Source organism: Electrophorus electricus, chromosome 9, assembly GCF_013358815.1.
Source record: "Electrophorus electricus isolate fEleEle1 chromosome 9, fEleEle1.pri, whole genome shotgun sequence".
NCBI classification, from domain to species: Eukaryota; Metazoa; Chordata; class Actinopteri; order Gymnotiformes; family Gymnotidae; genus Electrophorus; species Electrophorus electricus.
The window spans coordinates 5,744,949-5,755,822 of record NC_049543.1 but is presented as its reverse complement, the minus strand read 5'-3'; the positions used below and the strand labels follow the sequence as shown (position 1 = coordinate 5,755,822).

The window sequence follows — 10,874 nt, the reverse complement described above, 5'->3', positions numbered from 1 at the left end:
CTGTGATAAAATCCTAATAATGAATAAAAGATTAGATATTTGGGTTATTCAAACACTGCATGACTGGGTATAAAGTAAGTCAGGGTTTAATAATCAATGTACAGACAGTAAAGTCATTTTTTAATTATTTACTATCAACAGCAGTTACGATACATAGTCACAATGGTGGGGCACATATTTCTTAACCAGGCAGGAAAGTCATTTTATAAAGATTTCACATTTTTGAAAACCTTCAGTTTTTAAATTAAGCAAGTATAAAACTGATACAAAAAGCTATACTAGATATAATGAAGACAACACTGTTATAAAAGGATTTGAAATGATGTGTTATGAAAACACCAAATATAAGCCACAGGGACTTTCAGAGACTTACTGGCATGCAGTATAGCTATTCACAATGCCCAAAAGTGATTATTCTGTATACACAGTTTGCTTTTGGAATTGGCAGTGGATGTGGAAAATATCTTAAATTATATTGATAAGTTTCAATGAAATAATTTAACTTTATTATCCTTATTAATAATTTAACCTCATATCTAATATCACAGCATAGTCCTTAAGTAGCAAACACACATACACACACACACACACACACACACACACTTACAATAATACCTCACAAAAAAGTGAAATTGATCTAAAGCCACAGTCTGCGATCTTCAGTGCCTCAAATGGCTTGTTTAAATGCTTATCTTTTCTAAACACCAAAGCACCAGTAGAAAGGTTCTGTACAAATGAAAATAATTACAGTAAATAGAATTGTTGTGCTTTGATTGCCTTTTTTGAAATACCTTATAAATGGAGTTTGTGGCTTGTATTTAACCTGAGGCTCAGGTTCCACAACTCCACAAATGCAGCATCAACGAGTCATTAAGTCTCTGTAGTGTACTGACATTTAAAACACAGTAAACCTGGAGGAAATATATAGCCTGGTTTTAAGATCACAGTGAGGTCATATTTGTATATGTTTTTCATATATACATTCATTCATTTTACATTGATCTAAAAAGGCACCAAGTGTTATCACTCATGGCATGAAATTGATTCCCCTATGACAGAAACACAGTTTTCAGGGATGACGTATGCATTACAAGTTAGCTGTAGAGCCATTTGACGAAGATATGCTCAGTGTGATTCTCCGATATAAAATGCCCATTGATCTGAAGTGATCCATGTTGGGTTGCACTTGGCTTATAAGTCATATTCTGCAGCACACTGCTGTAGGTATTCCTCATACAGCCTCATCTGTTTACAGGAGATATACAGAAAAAGCTGCTTTTGAAACCATCAAAGGTAACAAACGTCTAAATAACAACACATCTAGCGTATTTGGCAGGGGGTTTTGATGGCAAGCACATACACTGGAATATCTTTATCTGCTGATAAGTGGCTGGTACCTTGAACCAAGTCTTACCTTTTTGGCTTTGATGACGTCCTGAACATATTCAATGTACTCGATCAATTTCTTCTTCTCTTTCTTTGTCAGAGTCTTACTTCTCTGGCTAAAGGAAGGGTTAGGACATGCAAACATGTCAATCAAATGCCGATGTAAGCGGTTGAGATAAAACCTGGCTTTGACGATTAATGGGTTTCACATTTGCAATATAAAAGCAAGCACAGCACGATATGTAACGTCTGAGCTCAGCACTGGGGCTACAGCGCCATCTTGTGTCTGTAAAATGTCTGCGCCGGTTTGCTGAAGTGACTCCACTTACCGGGCGAAATACCTGGAAAGGACAAAGAAGAAGTAGCACATTGCTCCAAAGATAATCACAGAAACGAACTGTCCATCTTCTGGGATCCACTGCCACAGATACAATACTATCCTCTAATCAGAAGACACATCCACACACACAAACACACAGGCACACATAGGCACTCTATCACTAAATATAAACTTCTATTTAATGGTCAATTGACATTGTCCCCCAATTATATTTATTTACATTTACATTACATTTATTTATTTACAATATTATTGTCTATACTGTAATATTATTACAACCACCAGGAAAAAGCATATCACATGAAAAATGTGAATATGTGAATATGCTTTTCCATGACTGTGTGTAAGAAGATACCATGAAAAAGTAGAGAGCCGTGGCAAACTCCTCCCCCACCAGGGTGTTCAGGTCCTCGGGGAAGAAGGTGTCGATGAGGAAGCTGAGGATGAAGAGTGTGGGAAGGAAGACTGCCAGGACTCCGCAGAGGAAGGAATTAAAGCGGCTGCTCTTATTATAGCTAATTTCAGCCCTGTCGGAACACATGGCGGATAGAGACACAGAGCGTGAACACACACACGGACCTGCGCAGTGGAGACCGTTACAGTTACAAAGACCCCAGTTAAGACTCTGAGGGCACGGTGCTGGATGAGACACACGCATGAGTGAGAAGAACGCCAGCATGAGGCTGTGATCAGGTTCTGCGTGAGCGTCTGCACTCAGGTTGCGGTGGGGCGCAGCGTGAGAGGGTAAGAGGAGGAGGAGGAGGTGTTCCGGACCTGTCTTGGGCCAGCTTATTGCTGATGCTGGTGGTGATGAGGTCACAGTCTTTGTCTAGCTGGTCCAGGCTTTTCTGCACCGCTTGGTTAATGCTCTTCTCTATTGCCTCGCACACCTCATTGATCTGGTTCACACACCTGCTGGGCTACAGGGATAAGGACACATCGATGCACAACTGAAGAAACAGGACTTAAAGAGTAAAGCACTGCAAACTTATTTGCAACATCAACAGAAACTGGAGACTGATTTCCTAGATCACAGGCCTATTCTCCCCAAACCAACTGAGACTGGTTCTCAACTACATTACACTCTCAACCAGGACTTGCTAAAGACTCATGTGAGCCAATAGTGATGTGTCCTAGTACCTAATGAGGTTCACTCTCAATCAAGGAGAACCATGGGATCACGGGCTTCCCTGTCCTAAAAAAATTACATTTGCCTCATTAACTAATCACCAAGTCCACCATGAGATATATCAGACGTAAGAGATGGCAGGGAGGTCACTCAAGGTGAAAGGGCGAAAGAACAGTAACCCGACTGGTCAAAACTGCAATCTCACTGCCATTACACTGACCTCGTGCGAAGTGATATCAAGAGCAGCAACGAGTCTTATTTTTCATGGCATCTGGAAATATGCGATCTTCCCGGAACATGCTACCTGAGAACGTCTATGGCCTCAAACGTCTCCGGTGTGAACGGGAGCAGTGCTCTGAGCTGAAAGGCAGGGTGGCAGGTGTGCAGAGAGGCGTGGGTCTGCTACCACTGACAGAAACTGTGGTAGTCAAAAGTGCAGTTACTCACATCCCACTTTTTAGAGCGCGGGGGCGGGGCCTGTGCCTGAAACCCTGACTTCGCTGAGTTCTGACTCAACACTCACCCCGTACATGGCACGCGCCTGTCGGAGCTGTGCTGACGTCACAGAGTGAGTGCAGCGGGGAGGTTTGACCCAGTTTGTCACAAAGACCTCGAATGCTGTTTCGTTTGTGTTATGTGCTTTGTCACTTGTTCCTGCGGTGCATAAATTCCCAGAGCATAAAATGTAGGATGTAATGTACATGACTTACTTTCTGTGGGTTGGGTATGTATATTGTGGGCATTTCGAAGCCACATTTGTTAAGGCCCGGTCTACGGCACAGCTCTTGAACTATCTGCATCATCACTCTCTGTGGGGAAGAAGCACAACATCAGGAAATAGGTTAGCCGCTGGAAAGCTGTCGTAGCACACAAGAACAGATCAGGACCAGGCTGACCTGGGGGAAGGCTCTCACACATATCTCTCTCTCTCTCTCTCGCTCGCTCTCTCATGCGCGCACACACACACACTGACAATACACTCACACAATACACACACACACCTGTCTGTCTGTCTCTTTGCCGGCTTCGTCAGCTTTGCTGAGGCAGAAGTGCAGTTTGTCTCCACATTTGTCGCTCAACTTCTCCACGATGTCCAGCGTTCGCTTACACAGCGCCTGACCCATTGGGTCGAAGAACACGAAGATCAGATCCGCTTGCTCACCTGGAGCAGTGCGCACACACACGCACGAATGCACGCACGCACGCACAGACCCACACACACACAAACACACGACATGACATTCCAACCAAACTGAAAACACTCAGCTGAAAACATAGCTCTGTAGCTGCCAGGTTAGCTGTCCAAGGACCAACCACATCCAGGGGATCCCCTTCATTAACGAGTAACGCACACCCAAACGCTCCTGTCCTCAACATGGACCAGTCTGCACAGAAAAGAACAACGGACCTCATCGCGCTTACCAAATGATGTGATGGCACTGTTGACATCGAATGGGTAGACCATGTCTCCGTCCACTAGACCTGGGGTGTCCATGAATGTCACCAGGCTAAACTTCTTCTGTTTGGAGGTGGAGATCTCAGCAGACAGATAATCCATGATACCTACGACACACAACTGCAGGCATACATAACCCTGCAACACAGGAGTGGCTCTTCAAGATTTTAACCCACGTCTACTGAAAGGTGAATGAATGCATTAATACAATGAAATATCATCAAAGAATAATGACACACGCGCGCACACACACACACACACACACACACACACACACACACACACAGTATATGTAAAACAAAGTTCTACTTGCAGCTCACTTCCTTTGTAGGTTTGTCATAATAATTAAATACAAAGGTTTTCAATAAGCTAATAATAAGGTAACAGAGAAGTCTAACCGTAACCCCCAACCAAAAGAGATGAGAGGATAACAGTAATGGCTTCTCATAACACTAGTAGTTCAGACCAATGTTTTGTTACATTTGTCTTAAGAAATCTCTCTGATTGCCTCTCAGAGTCCTTGAGTGACATGTCTTGTCAGGACTTGTTCCCCTCCCCTCTCTGCTATATCTGGTGGTCTGTAGTCATGGTTACCCACAACAGCTCTTCAACTGGCAGCTTTAAGGCGGAACCACATAAAGCTAGCCAGTGAAGAACGACTGTGAAGTAACGCCCAGCCGGCTACCACCTGCCAATCAAAGCCCTTAGCGTTCCTGTTCTGGAGAGTTACTTCAAACTATGTAGAATTCTTCATTTTTTTTGCATGATGTGGGTCTCTCAGAATGACGGGGACCTTGCACTTCATAAATGAGCTCTCTTGCATGGTTAAATATCTAGGGTAGGCTTTCCTCTCTCAATGAGCTAATAAAATGTAACATAGTTGCTGCAAATATTGTAATACACATATTTTGTAGTCTAATCAAAGTGGCTTTATGGATTTTCCATCAGATTTCTCCAGTGTTGTGCACTGAAGTTCTTTCACTAGGGCAGGAGCAGGTGGTCATCATCTCGTACAAACCAAGTGCCTGTTCCTCTGCTAATCAACATTCCCTAAGGCTTCACCGGTAGCTGACGCCTCACTTCTGCCTATTCATCGCCCTACTCCTTCTCTCTCTCGCTCAGATCCCACACAGACAGACGCATCCCGCCCACTCCGAGCACGGCTTACAAAGCAGCTCCATCTCGCTCATGCACCCACAAGACATGCACGCCACGGCTACAGCACAGCGTCAGCGTCCGCATTGACCCGCAAGGCCGTGCTGCAGTTTACCAAGGCACGGCACACGTGACAGGGCTAGCCCAGAAAACGGATTTAGAATCAGAGACACTCAGCCGCATCGGCCCCGCTGCGCGTACATACGAAGGGCGCTGCCTTGATTCAGTGTATGGAAATTGTTGCAAACGAAAAGTCAAAGGTCGAGAAAGTGCTGCATCGCTGCCGGGCCGCATGGTGGTGAGACCGGTACCGCGGCAGCAGAGTGAGGCGGCTTGCGATGTGGTGGCATAGCCGAACCACACCCAGATCATGCGCTAATCAGAAGTTTAAGGCCTACAGTGGTGCGAGCACGGCAGGTGGGAGGTGGTATAAGCGTGTGCCAGTGTAGCCATGAAGGGCGGCCGAGACAAGCGCGATGGCAGACGAGCGGGGACGTGTGCGTGCTGGCCAGTGGAGGCTGTGAAATGGGCGAGGTGTCGTGAGTCAAGCAGTGGAGTTGTGATCGTGGCATTTGCATGACATGTCGTGATTTGAATACAGATTCCTTCTACCATAGGCACAGCCGGAAGAAGAGCCTATATTGGTGTAGCCTAACAGATATGGCTTTTCTGCACTCATTATTTATTCTCTCTCTCTCTCTCTCTCTCTCTCTCTCTCTCTCTCTATCTATCTATCTATCAGCTTCTCTGATGCTGAACTGTTGACAATTGGAGTGACTCACTCTCGCTCAGTCTGCACTGGATGAACCTACACTGTCCAGTGAATAGAACCTGCGTAATGATTGTGCAATCATGATGCACTCTGACACGCCCCAACACCAACCACAGAAGAGAGGACAACACCATCATAGCACAATCAAAATATAGGAGCTGAGTAATTAAATCAGTGAATCATAACCGCAGACCTTAATCTCTGTTAGCAATGTTAATCATGCAAACTAGTCTCAGTCTTGTTTTATACATGCACAATGAAACCAAATGAACTGGTTATAATAGGCTTGATAAGGGAGTACGAACAGATCTTATGGCATAGTCTGCAGTCTGAAGAGGCTACATTTTACTCTATATGCATAGCTATGACTCAGTATCTGGCATTAGTCATAGCTTTGATAGATTTAATAGCTTTAACCAGAAACACACACACACACACACACACACACACACACACACACACACACACACACACACACACACACACACACACACACACACACACAGCATCATTACATACTCAGTGCACCTAAAAGTAGGACACAAACACCCCTCCACTAACAAACTGGAGAAATAGCAGTAATTTTTTCAAAAGAAAATACAAGTTTAAATCTCACCCCACCATGTCATCCAGTTCATATACTTATGTATTTATTCAACATGTGCCAAAATATATATAGCAACAGGACCAGGGACGAGCAATCTTGCTCGAACGCACTGGTCTGGTACCAGGCACTATGAAGCAATTTCACACAGATGAACAAGCAGGTCATTTTTATGCATGCAAATGCACTTCAATAAAGTGTGACCATAGAGGATACCAGAGCAATACTCTCCATCCCCCAAATCACTCACACTTGAGTCTGCTGACAGATGTCAGTGCTAGAATCTACCCAGACATATTTTACACGATTCTGAGATTACAACTCCCATATGTTCCAGAATGCTGGTACAGTCTGCACTATTTGCAGATTACAATTGCCATGCATTTTAGAAGACTAGAAAAGTCGACAACACCCATACATTCTAAAATGGCGGAAAACAAATTTAACAAACCAGAATACTGATCAATTCTACAGTTATCCTAGAATGTGACCAAAACTGACCATGAAGATCACATTCTTAAAAGCCACTACAGGGTAAAAGACTTCCTGCCAAGCTGACAAAACGTACCATCAGTGATTCTAGAATGCTGACTAATTCCTACCTTTAAACTCCAGAAGCGGCCGGAAATGCGGGTAAAGGTGGAGTGTGGCATTCCCCTGTGTGGACAAGAGAGGAAGGGAGAGGAAAATGGGTGAGAGGGAACGAGAACGGCAAAAATGTCGGAAATGAAAAGTGATGATGAAGAGAGAGGAGACAGGAGGAAGGATAGAGGAGTACTGAGTGCATGAAGGCAAAAGCCAGGCCCAGCTGTAGGGAGGCTCCCTCCTCCTCTCTCTCTCTCTCTCTCTCTCTCTCTCTCTCTCTCTCTCTCTGCTGCAGCTGCCTCTATCGCTCTCTTCCACTGGCAGATGGCTTTTGGTTCTTGCTGTATAAAGCTGACAACCTCTTTATACGACTCTATACCACTCCTTTAGTGTAATTGCATTATGCGTGCTCCTCTGTTAACAAGCAGGGATAGTGAGACAGAGCCATGTGTGTTGCTAAATGCTACGCACTGTGGCTTTAAGACAACCCCTGTCTCTCCAGAACAAACCTCCGACACATCTATGGTACAGTCAGATTCCTTCTCCTTCTTTCTCACACAGAAATATACAACACATGCAAAACCACACACCTCGTCACTGTATCCCTCCTAGTGTACAGTATATCAGTGTAGCTGTAGACTGAGACAGGCACATACTTTGGTCCCTTACTGATCAATGAATGCAGACTGACATGTCTTAGACTGTCACATGGGAAGCTGTGTAGCACCTGTGTGGAACAGGCCTACATAGCATAATGGCATCTCTGCTGACTAAACGCAACCTGAAATAAAGGAGCTTTTGTAGTACGCTTTTGAACACGACGACTTAAGAGTTACATCTAGATTTTAGATAAGGTAGTGTAGAAAAATGCCCTTATGTGATCTTTATCAGTTGTGTAGGAGAGAGGTGTTAATTCATTCAGGTGGCGATGTTTTTAAAGGTAAACATCACAAATGTCAAGGACAAAATGTGAAATATGCAAATTTGATGGTTGTGATGTACAATAACAGGCTGTGTGTGGAACCAGGACACATCTGCACGTTATCAGGCATGCTTACCCAGGCACTGCAATAACAGCCACATTATCACAAAATGAACTACAGCGCATAAAGAGGATAAACTTACGGTCAGGGATTCTCTTTTTCTGCCACTGGTTATGAACGTGAACCCTTGAGTTTCTATGGCAACGCCAGTCTTTTGAATGTGCTCCTCCACGTACCTAAAATCATAACAATACTAACATTACTACTATAGCAGTGAACCAAATAAAAAAATGAGAGCACTAATACTAAATAATGGACAACTGTCTCAGCATGTAATCTTTCCACGAAGTTAAGATGGATCCAATTTCTGTATTTAATCCTTATCTCACAGTCATAAACAGTAACTTGTGTCAACATGTAATAAATTGTTCAGTTAGTAGTTAAAAGGTAGCAGATTTGTTAAAATAAGATTTCTGTTACCAGTTAATAAAGGAACTTTTCCCAGCTGAGTGGTTTCCCATAATCATCACAATTATCTTCTTACGAGGTGGCAACAATCTCAGTCCCAGACAGGCTGCAATTTTCACAAGGCCTGGAACACATGTATGAATGCAAGCACACAAGCATGCACACATTCAAACACACACATTAGAGAGTTTGTTTTAATATTGTAGCCTTCAATGTTGACCTTCAGCATCAAGCATCAAGTTAACACCGCAGTAACGCTAGGCCTAAGGTCCAAGACACAGGCCTAAGGTGTGACTAAAATAATTATATCAATGTTCCCCCAACACTGAGCCCAACCCTGCTTACATTATGCTAACCTTAAATTTATTATGGGATGGAAAAAACTCAAATTCTAAAATAGTTCTACATGTTCATGTTTACATAGATGTCTAGATGTCTAATCAGGTCTTTAAATTTGTACTATGAACATTCAGCTAATCTTATTTGTAGCTTTACAGTTGTAAAAAACTGTTAAGATCTAGATGCATCCTTTATGTTATAAAATTTGCCTTTCAGAAGATCAACATATGGGGTTAGTTTCCTCAATGTGGATTGAACTTAGCCTGTAACAGTGCTACACTGTAACAATGGTGAATCACCAGCTAGGAAACAGGCTCTAAAGGTTTAAACTGATCACAACAGGCAGTGCTATTTAAACATAGCACGTGCTGAGTAGACCTGCCTCTCAAGACCATATAAGTGAATAGAGCAACTGCACTTTTCATAAACAAACATTCCCAATAACATACGGGTCAGACAGCACTGCGAAGCTTAACCTTACACAAGAAAACATTTAATTCAACTTAAGTGTTGGCCTCATTAAGATAATATTAAGAATGTGCAAGCTTATAAACACCTACACACACCCACAGAAAGAAATATATATACACACACACACACACACACACACACACACACCTTACAGAGGTGGCATTAAACAGGCTTATTTCCATTATGGATGATCTACTGAACTCAAAATAACAATGTACACAATGCAATTCCACCTTAGAATAAAATTCAAGAATTATAATAAGTGTAAGTGTGTGTGTGTGTGTGTGTGTGTGTGCGAGTGAGAGAGAGAGAGAGAGAGAGAGAGAGAGAGAGAGAGAGAGAGAGAAAGAGAGAGAGAGAGAGAGAGAGCCATAGGAGATACATGAATCATGAAAAGAATATGATTTATGATTTTAGAGTAAGACCAACCTACAGCGAAAACAAAAGAGAAACGTCTGTATTAGCAGGGTTATCAGTGTGTTTGGAGTCATATACTGAAATCTGCAAATAACAAGGTATCATACGCTTTCTTTTTTAGCTTACATAAAAAACCCAGAGTGAGATAGGAGTAACTTGCACACATTAGGCAACAGTAGCAAATTTCATAGAGCGCAGTAACTCTTCTGACTGCATGACCTGACACTGAAACTATTGGACCTAGTGTCAAATTCACTTCATGCTCAATGCAGTCCAAAATGAATGGCCGGCAGTGCGAGTCGCGACTTGTCATTTGTTAAACAAATGACCTGCCGGCGTAAGTGAATACAGCGTAAGGAATGCATAATGAATAACATTTTATAAAAACGTTATACTCTTTATAGTGGTTGTCATGAGTTGCATGTTTGAGGAGACTTTAGAGCTAAGCTTTATATTATATGCTTCTTAAGAGGTAGCGCAAAGGTGACGCTGAATGTATACTGGGGACGCTGCTACAGTAATCAAGTGTTGAAAACGCAGGTGTATTATTTACCGTTCTCATTGTCGACATACAAACTGTGAGATTCTTTCAAAAGTCTTTCGCTCGGCGTAGTTATGACTGTTTCCAAAGCGTTAGCCACTGACCGGGACTTCCTACCGCCCGACATATTGAAACCAAACAGGTTTTTTTCACGTTAGGAAGGAAAACAAGGGGGACCGTTTAGAGTGTTACACCAATTCCTTGACGAAAGCGAGACTTTAACGCCTC

General features: G+C 43.0%; 1 protein-coding gene across 1 annotated transcript; it reads right to left on the bottom strand.

The window, feature by feature from the left end:
• Positions 1-70: 70 nt before the first annotated feature.
• Positions 71-10,774, bottom strand: si:dkey-98f17.5 (uncharacterized protein LOC569123 homolog). Its single transcript, XM_027010610.2, has 12 exons — positions 10,659-10,774; positions 8,891-9,002; positions 8,553-8,646; positions 7,445-7,499; positions 4,278-4,418; positions 3,857-4,017; positions 3,566-3,664; positions 2,501-2,646; positions 2,082-2,253; positions 1,716-1,828; positions 1,415-1,502; positions 71-1,245 (listed from the first exon to the last, which is right to left on the bottom strand). The coding sequence occupies exons 1-12, from the start codon at positions 10,771-10,773 to the stop codon at positions 1,192-1,194; spliced, it is 1,350 nt and encodes a 449-aa protein (XP_026866411.2). The 5' UTR covers position 10,774; the 3' UTR covers positions 71-1,191.
• Between the last annotated feature and the right edge of the window lie 100 nt (positions 10,775-10,874).

Coding starts and splice junctions, on each gene's coding strand:
- si:dkey-98f17.5 (XM_027010610.2), bottom strand. CDS start 10,773: ATGTCGGGCGGTAGGAAGTCCCGGTCAGTGGCTAACGCTTTGGAAACA. Junction 4,419..7,444: donor GCCGCTTCTGGAGTTTAAAG/GTAGGAATTAGT, acceptor TGTGTGTCGTAG/GTATCATGGATTATCTGTCT. Junction 1,246..1,414: donor ACGTCATCAAAGCCAAAAAG/GTAAGACTTGGT, acceptor TCCTGTAAACAG/ATGAGGCTGTATGAGGAATA.